The 20,122-nt window shown below is 44.4% G+C and overlaps 1 protein-coding gene across 2 annotated transcripts in view; it reads left to right on the forward strand.

Annotated features, from left to right (window-relative positions):
- The window catches only part of TMEM233 (transmembrane protein 233), a 37,350-nt gene extending 22,993 nt beyond the window's left edge, over positions 1 to 14,357 (forward strand). The window contains exons 1-3 of one of the 2 annotated variants that reach the window (XM_047828196.1): positions 1,926 to 2,456; positions 3,421 to 3,557; positions 12,380 to 14,357. In XM_047828196.1, the coding sequence (XP_047684152.1) occupies positions 2,304 to 2,456; positions 3,421 to 3,557; positions 12,380 to 12,386 (297 nt within the window). In that variant the 5' untranslated portion in view covers positions 1,926 to 2,303 and the 3' untranslated portion in view covers positions 12,387 to 14,357. Of the gene's footprint in view, positions 1 to 1,925; positions 2,457 to 3,420; positions 3,558 to 12,379 lie in introns of those variants that run through there. The other variant, XM_047828195.1, reaches the window with a different exon arrangement.
- The last annotated feature ends 5,765 nt before the right edge of the window (positions 14,358 to 20,122 follow it).

Raw genomic sequence — 20,122 nt, forward strand, 5'->3', positions numbered from 1 at the left:
TGGGTGGCTCAGTCGGTTAAGCATCCAACTCTTGATTTCGGCTCAGGCCATGATCTCATGGTTTGTGACTTCGAGCCCCACATCAGGCTCTGCACAGATGGTGCACAGCCTCCTTGGGATTCTTGCTTTCCTCTCTATCTGCCCCTCTTCTGCTCTCTCTCAAAAAATATAAACAACAACAACAAAAAAAAAAAACCCCAAAGTTCCTCAAACCTAGGTCCTCAAAGATTCTGCTCCAGCAAGAGGCAGACCCTGATCATCTATAATTCTAAGTACCCCAGATGATTCTACTGTACCCCAAAGATCTTCGTGTTGGAGGAAGAACAAGATAGACAGTGGCAATTCACAGTAAAAGCTAACATTTATTGAGTATATACTATGTGCTGGGGCAATGCTAACTACTACTATTAAGTCGTTGGCTCCTCTATTGTGAAGGAGATGCTATTATCATTGCCCCCAATTTACAGATGAGAACTATACAGATGTATCAACCTTAGAAAGGTTGATAACTTCCTCTAATTCTCACAGCGACTAACACATAGAATTTGAACTCAGCTCTCTCTGGACTTAGAGCCCATGCTCTATTACGTGCTTCCTTGGGATAAATCTTTTTTTTTTTTTATGTTTATTTTTGAGAGAGAGAGTGTGAGCAGGGGAGGACAGAGAGAGAATGGGAGAGAGGCTCTGAAGCAGGCTCTGCACTGATAACGGACAGCACAATGCAGGTCTAGAACTCATGAACTGTGAGACCATGACCTGAGCCAAAGCTGGACGCTCAACCAACTGAGCCACCCAGGTGTCCCTGGGATAAATCGTAAGGTAGTGGGCACCTTGACCTTGTAGAGCATTAAGAACAGCTGCCTAGACCAAAGGTTTTCAATTCTAAGAATCTTAAAAAAAAATTCTGCAGCAACAGCCCAAGTGTGCATCGACATATGAATAAATGAACAAGATGTGATATTATACAGACAGTGGAATGTTATTCAGCCTTAAAAAGGAAGGGGATTCTAACCCATGCTACAACAGGGCTGAACCTTGAGGACACTGCTTAATGAAATAAGCCAGGCACAGAAGGACAAATATTGTATGATTCCACTTATGTGAGGTACCTAGAGTGGTCCAATCCATAAAGACAGCAAGCAGAATGGCAGTTGCCAGAGAAGGGGCTGGGGGTGGAAGAATGGAGGGTTTAATGGGTACAGAATTTCACTTTGGGATGATGGATGGTGGTGATGGTCACAAAACCACTTCAGTGACTGCCACTTAATGCAACTGAACCCACACTTAAAAATAGTTAAAATGGTAAATTTTATGTTATATGTATTTTACCAATTTTTTTTTTTTTAAGAAAACTGGTATTTGGTCCCCATACCAATTAAATCTGAATCTTTTCAGGACATCTATCTGTTTTTAAAACAAAGAGGGGCACCTGGACGGCTCAGTTGGTTAAGCATCCGACTTCAGCTCAGGTCATGATCTCATGGCTCACGGGTTTGAGTCCCGCGTCGGGCTCTGTGCTGGCAGCTCAGAGCCCAGAGCCTGCTTCGGATTCTGTGTCTCCCTCTCTCTCTGCCCTTCCCCCTCCTCACACTCTGTCTGTCTGTCTCTCTCTCTCTCAAAAATATATAAATATTAAAACTAATAATAAAACAAACAAAAATCACTAGCCACATGTTCGTAGTAAATACTCAGGGTTGAGCACTCCAGAATTCCGGTGCTCATGCTGTTGGAAGTTATGGATATCATTGCAGGTTCCTGCCTTCCCCTTCACACCAGTCTTCTGAGCAAGCCCCATCACTGCCGAGGCCCCCTTCACTGCTGAGGCCCCCAGCTTGTTGCTAAGGTGGCCAGAATCCAAGAATTAATGCAAGGTTCTGGAAGTGGAAAGCTCGGTGTTCCACTGGGTGTTTCCCTGGCTTGTAATTGTCTACATGTGCTTCATCCCCCTTAAAAGTCCAAGAAGAGGAACAATCTATCACTGAAGTGCGGCGATTTTGGGATGAAGAACAGAGGTTCCTACTGAAATCTGCAATTCACCACACTGATCAACCTCCGTCTGTAACTCATGAATACTTATTTCCAGACTTCTCTGAGCTGCAGCAGAACTTTTGAGGGGATCGTCAGCAGTAGGAGTTATGATAAGGAGGGTTTATTAGAGGACTGTTCAGCTGCCCTGGCCATCAGCCCAGCAGCAAACATTCTCTGAGCACCTCCACCTTGCCCTCCAACAAACTCATATTCTGCAGGGAAATGGATATACATCTCTCACCCACTAGCCAATACCTATTTCTTGAACTCCTACCATGTACCAGCCACTGCTCAAAGTACTAGCAACTAAGGCGATATTTAAAATATTCAACAAGTATTTAAATACGCAACTAAACATTCAATCAGGATGGGGCCAACTGGTAACCCTGAAGTTGCTGGATCATGGGGAAGTCTGCGGAGAGTCAAAGGTGTGAGGACCACGCACGATGGCTGGGGGGCCAGGAGGGGAGGGGTAACTGCTATTTACCAGCCAGCCAGAAGTAGTTCAGTATTTTACCAGCTGGGAAAGCCGTATGAGTAGGTACCAGTTGAATGACAGCTTGGCTTGGGGATAGAGGTGAACAGTTCAGCCAAGATCCCTGACCTCATGGATTGAACTTCTAGTGCAGGAGAGGTGAACTTTTTCTGTAATGGACCAAACAGTAAGTATGGTCTCTGATCCACTACCCAACTCTGTTGGAGCATAAAAGCAGCCACAGATCAAACAAATGAGTGTGTAGTAAACAAATGAGTGTGGCTGTGTGCCCAACAAACTTAATTTATAAAAAAATCAGCAGACTGGGGGCACGTGGGTGGCTCAGTCGGTTAAGTGTCTGACTTCGGCTCAGGTCATGATCTCAAAGTTCATGAGTTTGAGCCCCGTGTCAGGCTCTGTGCAAACAGCTCAGAGCCTGGAGCCTGCTTCAGATTCTGGGTCTTCCTCTCTCTCTGCCCCTCCTCTGCTCATGCTCTGTCTCTCTCTGTCTCTCTCTCTTAAAAATAAGCATTAAAAAAGCAACAGTAGGCTGGACTTGGCCCATGGGCCAGAGTTTGCAAACCCCATTCTGTTGGATGAGACATGCATACCTGTACATTAGACAAATATTTATCAAGAATCTTCTACAGGACAAATATGGCACCAGGCACTGGTACACTGTGCTGAACACCAGATAGTGGTCCCTGCCCACATAGCACTTCTACTCTAATAGGAGAGGCCCAATCAATCATTTTAATGTGCTCTGGTAAATGCTAAGATGAAAATAATCAGCAAGGGGAAGTCAGTCAGCCCAGGGAGGGCTTCCTGGAGGAGGTGATGATCAGATCAGCCTGAGAAACACAGGTCTTTCCTTGTGGGTTGTCTGTCATCACCAGCTCTTCCCTTGTGTCCCCCAGTCTCTGAACAGCTACAACGATGGAGACATCGAAGGATCCAAGCGGCTTGGGAGGAATGCCAAGTGGGTGGCCATCGCCTCCATCATTATTGGCCTTCTGATCATCGGTATTTCTTGTGCAGTTCACTTCACAAGGAAGTAAGTAGGCTTTCTGAATCTGTCCCAGTGTAAAATGCCTTCTCCCGAATGCCCGTTGGAATGTTAGGACAGGTTAGGTTATGTTCTGGTAGCAAACGATGCCAAAGAAAAAGAGTTTTCGTTTTCATTTCACTGGTGTTATACACACCATGTCGTTTTGTGGACAGTCTCTCCTCTGCTCAGTCACTCAGTGTCCAGGCTATCCAAAACTCCACCATCTTCTAGCGGCTCTGTGTAGAACAGGGGTCAACAAAACTTCTCCATAAAGGGCCAGAGGGTAAATATTGTAGGCCTCTGTCACCATCTCAGTCGTGACTACTTAACTGCCACTGCAGCACAAAAGCAGCCATATACAATATGCAAATGAATGAGTATGGCTGTGTTCAATAAAACTTTATTTACAAAAACTGGTATCTGGCCCATGGGCCATAGTTTTCCCATCTCTGAGAGACGAGAGAGGAAGACGGGAGAATTCCACATGGATTTTCACTGCCTCAGTCCCTTCCTCTGGCTTACCATCTGATCTGCTGAATGATTTCATGATTTTGACTCAACTAGCCGACCTGTTCTTACTGTAAGAGCAGAAGGGTGCCACATATTTTTGGTATTGCCAACGTGCTCTCGTCTCACAAAGAGATGGATGCTGTTGCTGTTTCTCTCTGGATTTGGAAACATTTATCCTGATTTCTCTAACCGGCTCAGATGGGCTCCATCTGCTAGAATCAATGACACTTTCCATCAGAGGCTTGACAGGGGCAAGGTCGTGCAATGGACAATCAAGACCTGGAAATGACAAGCCCAGATCCATCTCTGCCTCACTGTGTAGCTCCTGGCAAGGCAGATAAGGACTCTGAGAAATCTTCCTGCCCTTCCCCCAGAGCAGGGAGTTAGCCAACCCCCCCCCCCCCCCGACACCATGTCCCTCAAGCTGAGAAGGTCAGCCTCTTTGACTTGGTTTCAGAAAAGGCTCACCTGGTGGGCAAGGGAGGACGCAGACACCCATCAGCCTGTCAAATCAGCCAACCCAACCTTGGCAGCCAAGAGGGTAGTCCATGTCAACTTCCTATCAGAGGAGCCAGACCCAGCAACAATCAGGGCGGCTGAATGGAGGGGAAGATGGGAAAACAGGAAGTGTCACAGAGGGGGGGGGGGGGGAAAATAGATGGCTTTGACCAAAGAGAGGAAAAAGGGACACTAAAACATCTAAGGAAGTTTCTTGCCTGCAAGATGAAAATGGATGGTGTTGGTCTATGAAGAAGATGGGTAGAAAATAGATGTGCACACACCAACTTTATCCTTTAGGGAAGGCACAATGTGCTCGTGTGTGAGTACGGGGCTGTGGGGTGTGGGGCCAATGGTGCCGGTTTGGCAACAGACTGCCTGGGTGCAGTTTCCCCCTCTGCCACTTACCTACCGTGAGACTGACGGTCAGCCAAGTGCTGAACCTCAGTTTCTTCTTCTTTAAAATGAGGATTATAGTAGTATAATCCACTTAAGAAGGCTATTGTGAAGGTTAATTAGATGACCCACAGCATGTGTATAGCATGATGTCTGTTCCTTAGTTGGTGCGCAAAAACTGCAGACCATTCGGGGCACTTGGGTGGCTCAGTCGGTTAAGCGTCCATCTCTTGGTTTTGGCTCAAGTCATGATCTCACAGTTCGTGAGATTGAGCCCCATGTCGAGCTCTCACTAACAGTGCAGAGCCTGCTTGGGATTCTCTTCCCTCTTTCTCTGCCCCTCCCCTTCTCTTGCTCTTTCTCTCTCAAAATAAATAAATAAACTTAAATATATATATAAATGCAGGGGCGCCTGGGTGGCTAAGTCAGTTAAGCGTCCGACTTTGGATCAGGTTATGATCTCACAGCTTGTGGGTTTAAGTCCCGCATGGGGCTCTGTGCTGACAGCTCAGAGCCTGGAGCCCCTTTAGATTCTCTGTCTCCTTCTCTGCCCCACCCCTGCTCACGCTCTCTCTCTCTCTTTCAAAAATAAATAATCAAAAACATTTTTTATAAAGTTTTTATTTATTTTTGAGAGAGAGAGAGAGAGACTGAGTGTGAGCAGGGGAGGGGCAGAGAGAGAGAGAGAGACAGAATCTGAAGCAGGCTACAGGCTCTGAGCTGTCAGCACAGAGCCCAATGTGGGGCTTGAACCCACGAACCGTGAGATCATGACCTGAGCCAAAGTCGGATGCTTAACCGACTGAGCCATGCAGGTGCCCCAACATTAAAATGTGTATATATATATATACATATATATACATACATATATATATATATATATGTATATATATATATACATATATATAAATGCAAACCATTTACTAATCCTATTATTACTGCTGTTATCAACATGGCTCGGAGAGGACTTCAGAATTTAAGATGCTACCAAATAGAGCTCATGGCTTTGCACTCATGAGCTAATTTCAAAGGACAGTGTTCCAGGGGAAAAAGGCCAAGTCTTGGCCTAACTCCTGGGAACCTGTGAAAATACATACTGCCCAGATCAGTGTTCAGCTGGGTTATAATAATAGCAGCCGACACTGACATAGAACTTAATAGGCCAGCTACTGTCTAAGCTCTTACATGAATTAATCCCTGTTGAATCCCCACAGCAACCTCCCCACTTTGCAGATAAGAAAACTGAGACTCGGAGAAGAGAAATAACTTGCCTGATGTCTCACAGCTACTTAGAGATAAAGGCAGGGTTTAACCTGGGATAATCTGGCTCTGAAAGCTGTGTTCTTTTTTTCTTTTTAAACGTTTGCTTATTTTTGAGAGAGAGACACACACAAAGTGTGAACAGGGGAGGGGCAGAGAGAGAGGGAAACAGAGTAACCGAAGCAGGCTCTGCACTGTCAGCACAGAGCCCGGTGTGGGGCTCAAACTCACATACTGTGAGATCATGACCCAAGCCGAGGTCGGATGCTTAACCGACTGAGCCACCCAGGTGCCCTGAAAGCTGTGTTCTTAACCACAGTGCCACATTGCCTCTAAGCCAATAGCTAGTATACTCAGTAACAAAACCAGGAGATAGCACTCGACTTGTGGCTAGCTCCAGAGCTGATTTATATGGGTGTGGTATGCTGAGGTTTCAACCTACAAAAAGCAAACAAACAAACAAACAAAAACCTGTGATGAGACAGAACCAAGGGTAGCAAAATCAAAACACTGCAGGAAGGAAGCAGGAAGCACTGCAAGGAACACGCATGAATGTTCCCAGTTACAGGATAATATGAGTTGTGGGGACTGTGGTGTTCGAGAGCACAGTCCAGCTGATTGTTACCACTTGGAATGCAGACCCCGTGAAGCCCATTTTTCAAAAGATATTAGAAAGCTAGGTTTTCATTTTGAATCTCCTGTTTTTTAGATGTTGACAACCAATTCACATTATGTAAACACATGGTGAGGGCCAAAAACAAAGCAAGATGAAAAAACATACAAAAACCACATCTCCAGCCTGGACATCATCTGCTTTGCAGTCTCTGGTAGACAATGTGGCTTTCAAAGATCAGTTTTCCCATTAGACACCATCCAAGCAGTCCTACAAGGGACACAGAAGTCTTCACATATGGGGACTTTCTCCATTCTTAATATAAATATTTCTATCCGCAGATGAAGCATCGACCCGTATACGCTTGTGATTGAGGTTTTGTTAGCAGTGGTTCCTAAGAAACAATGTTTCACTGTGGTGGGAGCCTGGACTTCAGTCCTGGCTTTACTAGGATACAAATCCTACTTCTACTGCATAGACCACCCTGGCAAGTTACTCTCTCAGCCTCAATTTCCCTATCCATAAAGTAAGGATAGAATTACTTTCCATCTGTATGGTCAGGTTCCTTTCAGATACCTTTCCCTCCATGTTATCAGAGAAAACAAAAATATCTTCCAGAGTTAGAATCCCAGGGAGAAACTCAAATATAAAGGCTTTGTGTGCGTGTGTGTGTGTGTGTGTGTGTGTGCGCGCGCGCGTGTGTGTGTAGGAAAGAAACTAGCCCTTAGAGAATGAAATCAATTCTATCTTCCATTAAGACCAATAACGGGCCAATTTCTCAGTAATCCTTTGAAATAAAATTTCCCAGCCCTAGGAGGAATTGAGTGGCAATGTGGAATTACTAAGACAGAGGTTTCTAACTTTGAGCTGTATGCGAGTTACCTGGGGAAGTTTAAAAGAAGTTGGTATCGGGGCCCCATCTCAAAAGATTCCAAGTCGCTAAGTCAGAAGTGAGGCTCAAGAATCTGCATTTTCCAGCTCCCCATTCCTACCCTGGGGTTTAGACGCAGGTGGTCAGCTCAACCCTCTTTGCCAAACGTCCTCCCTCCCAAACCCAGAAGGAAGAATGCGCTAACAGAAGCTGGCCTTTAACAGAGTGGCCAGTTTTCATTTACATCAGCAAAGTCATCATCCTAAACGTGTTGTATCTCATTCATTGCCAAGGTGGGGAGTCAAGTTACCGCCAAGGAGAGTACCCACAGGAAGGTTCTTTTGTAACAATCCTCAAGGCAGCAAGGGCGTGCACTGAGGGATTCTGGGGAAGTCTGACGTTAGAGGAGCCCAAGCCTGGATAGGAGACAAAAAGCCTTGAATAGGTGACTTTTCTGATCCTCATTCAAAAACTGTCTGAAATAAACAGACAAGTCTGTTTAAAAACTGTCAAATCCTGCCTTTAAAAAAAATTACTCTTTATCCTTATCAACAACACCGAAACTAATCCCGAAGTCCTGACCTTTTAAAAAATTACTACGTGTCCTTATCGAGAGAATTGTAACCAATCCCTTCCCTCCCAAATGATGGAAATCCCAGGTGGATAAACTTGGGTCATAAGAGTCTTTACCCAAACTCAGAAAAAGGTCTCTTTCAATAGGATATCCATGTAAGCCATGTGGCAGTTAAAGAGAGATTTGGGACATCAAATCCACAAAAACTGGGAATCACTGACACTAAAATATTCAACAGCTTGGGACAGAATGTGGCACTCTCAGAAGAGAACCATTCTGGTGCAAACAGAATCAGAAACTTGCAGGCTCTCAAAGTCAGAAAACTCTCTGCTCTCCAGCTGCTAGGGAAAGGGGAGAAATGAATCGCACAGAGCTGAAAAATTTAAATGTTGCTGCAGTCTATTTATCAATCGAATCGTTCAAGTCCCCAGCCTAAATCAACCTGTCTGCAGGCTTTTACTTTCTGCTGGTGTCTTGAGGATTCGAGCAAAGTGAGGTTATTCCAATCATGTTTCTCAAAGTCTCTGAGTCACCTGTGACAAATTCAGCTGGGATGTTTGTGAAAATGCAGATTCGTGGCCTCTAATCAAGACCCTGAGTGGTCCTGAAAGATGCATTATCACAAGCAATCCCCCCAAAAATAGTTCTAAGCATTCCAAAGTTGCAGAAACACTGTTCTAGGGCTTTGCATCTGATGGAGGAACATTCTTGCCTGTGTATGAATATGTGCCACAAAACAAGATGTTTTTTACATCTCGAAGACACATCTGCTGCTTCATCCCTACTCCCCAGCGCACTTTACACGCCTCCCAAGTTTGTTCTTCCCTCTCTCCTCATGATCAGGCTCCTGGTCACATATCTGATGCCCTGCAGAATTCAGTGGAATTTCCTTAGCTGCAAAAACAGTTGACTGTGACAAAGCTTGGGTATAAAGCAGACAAATGTCCCACCAGAAATATGACAAATGATATTCAGGAAGGTCTCACCTTACTGAGGGGTGAAGTTCGAACATCAGTGCATCAGGTGAGCTTTGAGTATAACCAAAATTCATCTTGGAAGCATCTACGGTGGGGGGATGCCCTATTAGAGATTCACACCCACCCTGTATCCTGGTCAGCCCAATAGACCCAGTGTTCCCACCGGTGTTGGAAGAGATGACATTCCTTGGGTTGAACGCCAGCTGAAATAGTTGGCATGGCATATGTTCAACACTGAAACCACGCCCCAAAGTCACACAGAAGGAATAGGAGTCACATACCCACCCATCCTCATGACCATTGTACAGGGTGATGGCCAGAATCTCCAGCTCCATTTAAAGAGTTGCTTTTTTCTTTTTGAGAAACATGTATGGTTCATTCACCACACACACACGTTCATTCACACGTACAATGCCACTCCACTGAATTTATGACTCTGGACAGCTGCGTAGGCATCTAAATAGCCAGGCAGGGCCCTACCATGTATTAAAATTGCTTCTTTGTCATTCTTAGCAATAAAAGCCTTCATGTTCCAAAGTTTTCATTCAGGAAGAACTTGGCCTCCTAAGTAGATTAAGGATCCCATGTGTCTTCCATTAGCAGACACAAAGTTAGCAAATATTAAGCCATTATGCACTGGTAAAGCTTATGGCTTATAAATAAACCGGAATGAGTCCTTTCCTGGCCTCAAAATATCCTTCATTGCATTAGGATTGGAAATAAGCATATGTGTCAAGGTAGGAAAGAAGCAAAAAGTTGGCCTTTTTGCAAAAACATAAAAGCAAATTCATCTTCTTTTCTATATTACTGGTTGGAGTAAAACTTCCTGGGGATTGGTTTCCATAGACATGTCTGCAGAGAATTTTTGTGATCCCATTATGAAAAATGGGTAACATTACCTATTCCCAAAAGGTCAGAAGGGCCTTTCTTTGTTGGTTCACATAAGCTGAAGTCAAGACAAATCACACCTAAGTCATCATCAACAATGGAAAGACTGTGGCTTTGAAAAGGATATAAACTTGTGGACTTTGACAAATAAATCAAAATAGCCGTTAAAAAGATGTTCAACCAGTGACCAGAGCAACAACAAAATACTGGGGTCTTTTGACTGTCAGACTGAAACAATTAAAAAGATGGATAATATCAAGGTTGGCGAGAGTATGAAGAATTGGATACAAAACAACACTGTTGGTGGAGGAGTAAACTGAGTCTTTGGAAGGTCAATTTGAATACATCTATTAAACTTGAAAATCCATGTGCCCACCCACTCAGCAATTCTATTTCTGAGTATCCTCCCTAGATACAAGTGTACAAATAGGCAGTTGAAACAGTAGCTCTCTTCCCTGGTTACACATTAGAGTCAACCTGGGGAGCTTTAAAAACTAGCAATGCCCAGGGCCTACCCTGGATCAGTTAAATTAGGATCTCCAGTGATAGGACCAAGCATTCGTAGGTTTTAGGGCTCTCCAGATGACTCTAACGCAGCCAGGTTGTGCAGTGATGTTCACTGCAGCTGGGAAACCATGAAACAACCTAAATGGCCATGGGTGGGAAAATGATTAAGTACCCAGTGGTTTATTCATAGGACGGGATACCACACCACAGTTTAAATATACATCGTCCATCTCCCATACTATGCCTTTAGAAGGCCCCACATGATCTCGCTGCTGCCTCTCTTTATCTCCCACTTCAGCTATACTGAATTCCCCTCTCTTCTTTGAGCAATGCAAGTATGCTCCTGCCACAGGGCCTTTGCACTTGCTGGTCCCTCTACCCAGAATTTTCTTCCTCCTGATATCCAAGTGGCTTGTTCCCATCTATCCTTGAGATGCTTGGTCACCTGTTAGCAGAGCTTTTACCCCTGACCAACTTCTCTAAAATAGCACCCACAGCCCCACCCTTATTACCTTGGTCCTCTTATTCCAACTTTACTTTTCTTCCTAGTACTTACCACTCCTTGCAAAACTGACTGTATAATATATAATTATATGTAACTTATTATATTGACATAAAATTATACATTTTATATATTAATATGCATATAATCATACACTTTTATGGTCTATTTCCTCCTAGTAGGATGAAGACTCCAAAAACATTCTTTTTTATTTGAGAGAGAGACAGTGCAAGCAGGGGAGAAGGGCAGAGGGAGAGGAAAAGAGAATCCTAAGCAGGCTCCACACTCAGGGCAGATCCCAGTGTGAGGCCCCAATCCCACGACCCTGGGATCATGACCTGATCTGAAATCAAGACTCAAGACATTCAACCAACTGAGCCACACAGGCGCCCCAAAAACATTTTCACTTCTGTCATTGCCCATAATAATAGAGCATAACATTTTACGGTTCTTCCTTTGAAGCTAAACTGTTGGGGTTTGAATCCAGGTTCTGCCTCTAAGTAGCTGTGTGCTCTTGAGCATGTCTTTTAACCAGTCTGTGCCTCAGTTTTCTCATCTGTAAAGTGGGGATAAAACAGCACCTAGCTCACAGGACTGGGAAGATTCAATTGTGTAAAGCACAATGCCTGACACACGGTACTCACTATGTAACTGCTGGGCACTGTCATCACCAACACCTAGAGCAGGGCCTGGCGTGTAAATATTTATTGAGTAAATTAATGAATGAATATGTGTGTGTGTGTAACCCGTATCTTACATATATATGATACATACGTATCATATATAGATATATCATTATCCCATGTATATAAACACACACAAGATGAATTTCTAAGTGCATACTTACAGATTTAAATGTAGAGAAAATCACCTGGAAGATGCACACAAAATGCTAAACAGTACTGCTAACCCTTTAGGAGGAGAATGAGGTTTAGAAATGCTCACAAAGCAGTTTGCTGCATCTGTATCATTTGTGGGTCGGATTTTTTTCTGTTTTCTGTGGGTGGTGGTGGTTGTTGTTGTTGTTGTTTGCATGGGCCAAGCGTAAAATCAAATATGTTTCAGATGTGACATTTCTCCAAAGGAAGCCAGTGCTTATGCAGATATGCTGGCCCAGGTCTGCACTTGTTTAATCAAGGCTGATCCCTACGGAGAACGGAAGCCCTTGGGTGGAGAAGGCCCAGGCCTGCTCTCTCTCTCACTCTTTCTCACTGTCTGTGTGTACCCCACAGCGCCTGAGCGGCCAGCAGTCAGCCGTGAGCATGGAGGACGGACCTCATCCACACACACCCCACCGGAGTTTCTGAGGAATGGACCCTTGACTTCAGACTGTGAGATCTTTTCCTCCAGGACTCTCCAGAGGCAGGTCCCTGGCAAATGAACTTAAAAAAGAAAAAAGAAAAAGAAAGAAAGGAAGGAAAAAAAAAGTCCAAAATTAAGGAAAACCAAGCAGCACAGACAGATCAGCCATCACAGATTTTTTTTTTTTTTTTTTTTAAACAAAAAGAAAAACTCAAGTCTCACTGTCTGAGTTTAGTGAAGGCCTCTGCGTCCATGCCTCTTCTGCAGAGATGAGCCTCAGGAAATCTCAGTACTTCTACATGGGGGCTGGGGGTCTACATGTGGGGGGAGAGGGAGGTCCTAGAAGCTGGCGTCCGCCAAGTCGAGCGCAAACATTTGCAGCATGTTTAAAGTTGACAATGGAGCTGAATCTGTGCTTTTTTTCCCCTTTTAATTTTACATGTCATAGCTAGTGGGTCCCACTCCATCAGTTGCTCCCTGCCACAGCCCCCAGAGTCCCCACATCACGCACCAAAGAAAACAAATGAAGGGTCTTTCTGGCCTTTTGTCCTGACCTCAATCTTCCGATGGTCCTCTCCCTTGCTTGTATCCACCGCTGCTCACCTCACTTTTCACTTCAAGACTCTTGAGACTGTACTTAGTGATCAATTCTAGGTACAGGAGCACCTTCCCCATCCCAGTTTTGGGGATAAACTGGCTGTTTACGGAATGTGCTTTATTCAAACCATCCCCACCCCCCACTCTTTTTTAGCAAGTCTCAGGCAAGATCTTTGATTTTCCTGGATGCCTACCTGGAAATACCACCCACTGTATTTCTTTTCTGTCAGACGTAACGCCTTCAGGTGTGAGTGTACTGGCTTAATGATGCCATTATTCTGCCTGCCAGAACTTGCCAACCCAGTGTTTCTCAGATGCAGGGCAAACCACCGGGGGTACAAAAGATCATTTTTAAGTTGTTTATAGACACAACATTAAGTGATGCAAACCACAAAGTATGTTTCCCCTTTTCTATTCTTTCTCAATGCCGATTACAGCAAAGAGAAAGCTTCTGTTTAGTGCTCACGGGTCCTTAACACCTTTTCTGTTACTTTGGCTCTTTTCCCTTCTTCATAAAGGAAGAGCAGGCCTCAGGTTCAAGTCTTCTGTCTAGATAGAATTTAATAGCAGAGTCCTGTTTTCGTTGTATTTCTTAATTACCTTCCATTTACAGTTTCCCCTTAGGGACGTGATACGTTGTTTCTATTCAAATAAATTTACTTAAGAAAAATAAGTGGACTCAAAGAAAATATCAAGGGATTAACACAACAGGTGATATGTACATGTGGCAAAAGTAACTTCAAGAACCACTATCAGAAATACAGTGGTAATGAACTTTCCTAAGCAAGAGAAAAGGCAGCTTATTCTAAGTGAATGAACAAGAGGCCGAGAATTAAAACACCTGTGTCCCAAGGCCTTTTTTGCCACCCACAGGCTATGCAAGCTGATTTTTAGGCAAGTTTCTTAGCCTCTCTGTGCCTCGAATTTCTTCATCTGGAAAATGGAAATGAGAATACCTGTCTACATACCTCAGAGTGTCGTTAACAAGAATTAATCGCCATAATAGATGTGAATGCCCCTGGAGGGAGATTCTAAGTGCTATACAAATACAAAGCAGTGTTCTTAGATTACTATGAATCTCAGGCATTTGTTAAAATCCTGGACCCCAGCAAAAAATAAACGTTGATGGGCATCAGATTCCACCTGTCATCTCAGCCGGATGTCTGTCATGAGCCAGCACTTGTCCCAGGAGGAAACTGAATCAGGGCCACGAATTCTCGGCACGCAGAGATCCTAACGTCATTCCAGTATATTGGATCCCGATTTCTGTTTCAGACATCTTGTTTCTTGTTTGTTTGTGTTTGGGTCCCTGATCTTTTACCCAAATCAAATGAAAAGTGTTGCTGAGAGGCAGAAAAAAAATGGTTTTAAGTAAGCCTGTTTTCCATGGTGTATAAAGTTGTGTTTTCTCGGGGTTCCCAACCTTCTAGAGGGAATGGGCTCCTGGATCCCAGTCTAAGCCTGTAGGGAAGACAGAGAGAGGCCGGGGATGGGGCTGGAGAGGTGTCAACCTAGAACTAACTTAGGCCTGAAATGCCCTTCCAGGAGGCATTGAAAATGTTAGACACTGAAGTCACTAAATAAGGTCCCTGGGCTCCAGAGGGGGTCTGAGTTTTGCTGGGCCTTGGGACCTGGCAGAGAGCTTTCATATTGATAAATTGGGATGATGTTCTCCTCCAGGGCTTCCTGCAAGGCTGAGATCATCCTTGTTCCACTCCAAAAAGCAGTCAGAGGGGCGCCTGGGTGGTTCAGTCGGTAAAGTGTCCGACTTCTGCTCAGGTCATGATCTTGAAGTCTGTGACTTTGAGCCCTGCATCGGGCTCTGTCTGACAGCTCAGAGCCTGGAGCCTGTTCTGGATTCTGTGCCTCCCTCTCTCTCTGCCTCTCCCCCACTCACGCTGTATGTCTCTCCCTCAAAAAAATAAATAAACATTAAAAAAAATTGTTTTTAATTAAAAAAAAAAAGCTAGAAAAAGGATTGACCAAGTGCATCAATCAGCCAGGGTACACTTTCGGCAAGACAGTGACCAAAAAAAAAAAAAAAAAAAAAAAAAAAAAAAAAAAATGGCTAGAGCAAAGAGTGGAGTTTACTGGTTCCTCTAACTAACTGCAAATTCCAGAAATAGCTTCAGGCATGGCTGGATCTTGGTGCTCAGCACTAAGAACTTCCACCGGTCTCTCAGCTTCAACTTCCTGAGTTCATTTTGGTTTCATAGCAGCATGCTGGCTGTCAGCAGCTTCAGGCTTCTCCTATCTGCTTAGCAATGCCTGTAGAAACGGTGTGTCTGTCCCCTAACAGCTACAGGGGGGAAAACGTTCAATTCAAAATAATGCAAGGGGCACCTGGGTGGCTCAGTCGGTTAAGCGTCCGACTTTGGCTCAGGTCACGATCTCATGGTCCGTGAGTTCGAGCCCCGCGTCAGGCTCTGTGCTGACGGCTCGGAGCCTGGAGCCTGTTTCAGATTCTGTGTCTCCCTCTCTCTCTCTCTGACCCTCCCCCGTTCATGCTCTGTCTCTCTCTGTCTCAAAAATAAACGTTAAAAATAATAGTAATAATAATAATGCAAAATTGATTCAGAACCAGAACCAGTCCATCAGTCTGGATACCAGCCATTAACGAACAGGCGTGGCCACCCTCCCAACACAAACTGAATCCGTGGCCAGGGGTGTATGGCACCCTCATTGGCCGCACCTGGCTCATGGTTCAGCCAGTGTAACTGAGGGTGAAGTCAGATCCACCCAAACTTTATGGGTCGAGGGTGGAGGAAAAGGATGGTTTCCCAAAGGAAAACCAAAGTGCTTTTACCAGAAGAAGGAGAGACAGAGGCTAAGCAGAAAAAACAACCACTGTCTGTATTAGGCATGCTGCCTCTTACTATGCCTGCCACAAACAGGCCAAAAGTGATGTAATAGCTTTTCAGACAATTTCCCCACTCTGTTGTCACTCTCATCCACTCCCTTGTCCGATGGCTATTTACAGAGCACCTGTTCACCCATGGGTGAGGCTTTGGAGATTCCAATATGATAAAAAGAGATCCCTGGGAAGGGTTCACAGTAGGGAGCAGGCACATATACGATAATTAGAAGAAAACATTAGGATGCTAAGACAGGCATGAACAGTGTTATGCTGTCACTTGGCGGGAGGGACCGCTGGCTGCACCCGAGAGGGGAGGCCTCAGGGAGCAAATGTCCCTGTCCCACTGCCCCGTGCATTGCTAAGGCTGATACGGCTACAGCCCTTGAAGTTGCCCTATCTTTGGCCACAAGTTATGGGCAGAAGCAGATGCAGACATAAAATCGCTGGCCTCAGCTCCTGGATCAGCAAATTATCTCTGGCCTACACTAAGACAGCTGCATTCAGCAAAACAGCATTATGCATGTATCTTGATACGTAACCCTAGATCCAGGCTTCTAAATATAAGAGACAGTTTTGGGCCACTGATTACAAAAAGAAAAAAAAAAAATTATTCTAAGACAGCATCCACATTCATTGCTTACTACCAATCCTTAAAAAATACTCGTGGATGTTGACTATTTGAGCCTGGAGAGTTACCTTATGAAAACAGGCCCCTGAACCCACATACTTTGAATTCCAGTTTTGATGCACGCAAAAAAGAGGCCTAAAGACTAGTTAGTCAAGCGTCACCCATCATTTCTGGAGAAGTCCCAGAGAGAAGGAATTCCCTTTCCAATACGGATTTGTTCGTTTATTATTTCTTCCAATAGAGATTTATTTATCGGGTGTCAGGAGAAAGAAGTACAGGGTTGCCTTTGTGCATTTTTGTGGGTCGGGCATCTGCGTCTCCCCTGCATTCCTGGTTCCAAACCTCAGGTGAGCGGCCAGGTCAAATCTGTGATGGTCACAACCTCCATCCCTCTTCCAGTCTGAGTGCACAGCTCACCGTCAGACACTGGCTCAGTGAGGTGTCCTGCCATTTAATTTTCCGAAGCTGTCTGCTCCTGGCACTGCCACGAGGTGTCAATCCTGCCAGGTGACACGGAATCCCATGCACGAGGACTGGTTGTACTTCAGAGTGAATATATTGACAGGGGCCCAGGAAAGGCCAAATCCTGCCTCTGTGGAGGTAACAAGGGGCTTGAGGACCAGCACAACACAGGGCCTAACGCAGATCTCAACACCTAGTAGGCAAGGTGAATAAATATTTCTCGAGCCACTACCAAAGCTCATCTAAACGATTACAATAGTCTTCTGATGGGTCTCCCTGGTGTATTGGTTGCTGATTGGTCCTGTAACAAATACTACAAGCTTAGTAACTGGAAAACAACCCACATTTATTGCCTTACCATTTGGGAGGTCAGAAGTCTGAAACAGGTCTCACTGAGCCAAAATCAAGATTCCAGGAGGGTTGTATTCCTTCCTGCAGCTTCGCAGGGAGAATCCACTTCCTTGCCTTCTCTACCTTGTAGATGATGCCCACGTTCCTCGGCTCCTGGCCTCCTTTCACCTTCAAAGTCAGCAATCACCACTGGACTCTACTTCACGTGGCATCTTTCCTGTTGTGACTCCTCTGACTTCCTCTTCTCCATTTAAGGACCCTTGTGATTACACTGGGCCGACCCAAGTAATCCAGGCTAATCTTATTTTAAAAGCAGCTGATTAGCATCCTTAGTTCCCCTTGCTGTGTATCCTAACAAACTCACAGGTTCCAGAGATTAATCCGGGGACATTTTGGGGTTATTTTTTTCCCACCACACCCTGTTTTCACATTGATCCCCGTCCAGCACTCACAGCAGTCTGAGGTGATCTCGAAACCTGAATTAAACAGAACTACGTCATTCCTCTGCTGAAACCCAACCCACACAACCAATGGCCTCCCAACGCAACTAAAACTCAAACTTTTAACATGTAAGCCTACGTGATCAGACCTTTTTCCCTTTCAGATCTCATCTCCTACCACTTACCCTCCCTCCCTCTGCTGCAGCCCCACACTGGTCTTCTTGCTACTCTCCAAACATGCCAAGATCATTCCTGCCTCGGGGCCTTTGTATGTGCTGTTTGCTCTGCCCATAACACTGATTCCCGGATTTTCTTTTCCTCTTCCTCCAAGTCTCAGCTTCTTGGAGAGGGCTGACCTAACCCCCTCCAAGGCAGCCTACAGTCTTCTATTTGCACTATCACACAATCCCCAGGGCGTTACTTCAAGGTCTATCACAATGGAGTTGGATACAGTAATAAACTATATAATTATCATTGAATGTTTGTCTCTCCCGGCAGACTATCAGCCCCTATGAAAGCAGGAACGCTGTTCATCTTTTTCACCCCTGCTTTCACGGTGCCTGGCATATACAAGGTTTTTGGTAAGAATGAATAAATAATGAAAGAGAATAGAGGGTGTGGAAGGAAGGAAGGAAGGAAGGAAGGAAGGAAGGAAGGAAGGAAGGAAGGGCAAAAGAGAAGAGAAGGGGAAGAAAATAGCTGGAAAACTTAAGGAACTAAGAAGAGATTTCAGCAGATCCTTAGTGCTGGGAGGCACAGTTTGGAGTTAAAGTTCCACCAGATTAGAGAAGCCTGGGAACCCCTCAGTCTTTCGTTGAAACTCAAGAGGAGTCACACATTAGTGGTAAAGATCACATCAAAGGACTGAAGTCTGGAACACACAAAACCAAAACAGACCCACCCAAAAGAAGTCTAAAATCATGCCTCCATTGGATAAAGAAGAGTCATCAGTAATTTCACTGTCAGATAAATCAAAATCAAAACCCAATACTTTTCTGAGGCAGATACCAGAACCCCAGTTCTCTGCAATATATCATACGCAACGTGCGGCATGAAATTTAAAAATTACTGAACATGTGAAGCAGCAGAAAAGCATTATCATCAAGAGAATAAACAGTGAGTAGAAACAGACCCAAAGATACTGCAGATGTTGAAATAAGTAGTCAAATGCATTAAAATAAAGGCAATAAAAAAGCGAAAGGATCTAGAAGAAAAGGTTAATATAATGAGTAAAGAGATGGAGAATTTCAGGAGAGATACGGAAAGTAAGAAAAACTAGAAATCCTAGATCAGAAAATTACAAATTCTGAAACAAAATTTGAAAATTTTGAAAATTCTGAAACAAAATGTTTGTATGATGTTAACAGTATATTGGACAACACAGAAGAAAAGATCAGTGAACTCAAGGACAGGTCAATAAAAATTATTCAAACTGAAGCACAGCAAAAATAAAGCTTCAGCAACTTATAGAAGAATATCAAGCATCCTACCATAAATGTAACTTGATTCCCAAAAGAGGAGGAGAGAAAGAGACAATGGAGCGGTAAAAAAATTTTTTAAAGAAATACTGACTTGGGACACCTGTGTGGCTCAGTTAGCTGAGCGCCCAACTCTTGATTTTGGCTCAGATCATGATCCCAGGGTGGTGGATCCAGCCCCGTGTCAGGCTGTGCACTGAGCACGGAACCTGCTTAAGATTCTCTCTCCTTCTCCCTCTTCCCCTCTCTCCAGCTTGTGCTCTCTCACTCTCTAAAATTAAAAAAAAAAAAAATACTGACTTAAAATTTTCCAAATGTTATTAAAAATATCAGCCCACATGTTAAAGAAGCTCAAAAAAACCCTTAACTGGAAATATTCAAGGAAAACCAAATTGCTGGAAACCAAAGTTAAAGAAAATAAATAAAAAACCAGGGGGGTGGGGGGGAGGGGTGAATCGATTACATACACTGAAACAATAGCGAAAATAATTGACTTCTCATCAGAAACAATGGGATACAGGATACATTGGAATGACAACTATAAAATAAACAACTGTTGGGGCACCTGGGTGGCTCTGTGGTTGAGCCGCCGACTTCAGCTCAGGTCATGATCTCACAGTCCGTGAGTTCGAGCCCCGCATCGGGCTCTGTGCTGACGAGCGCCACATCGGGCTCAGATCCTGGAGCTGCTTCTGATTCTGTGTCTCCCTCTCTCTCTGTTCCTCCCCTGATCACACTCTCTTTCTCTCTGCCCCTCCCATGCCCGTGCTCTCTTTCTCTCTCCCCAAAATAAATAAATATTAAAAAATAATAACAATAAATAAACAACTGTCAACCTCCAAGTGAAAATATCCTTTAAA

The sequence above is a fragment of the Prionailurus viverrinus genome, chromosome D3 (genome assembly GCF_022837055.1).
Source record: "Prionailurus viverrinus isolate Anna chromosome D3, UM_Priviv_1.0, whole genome shotgun sequence".
Lineage (NCBI taxonomy): Eukaryota > Metazoa > Chordata > Mammalia > Carnivora > Felidae > Prionailurus > Prionailurus viverrinus.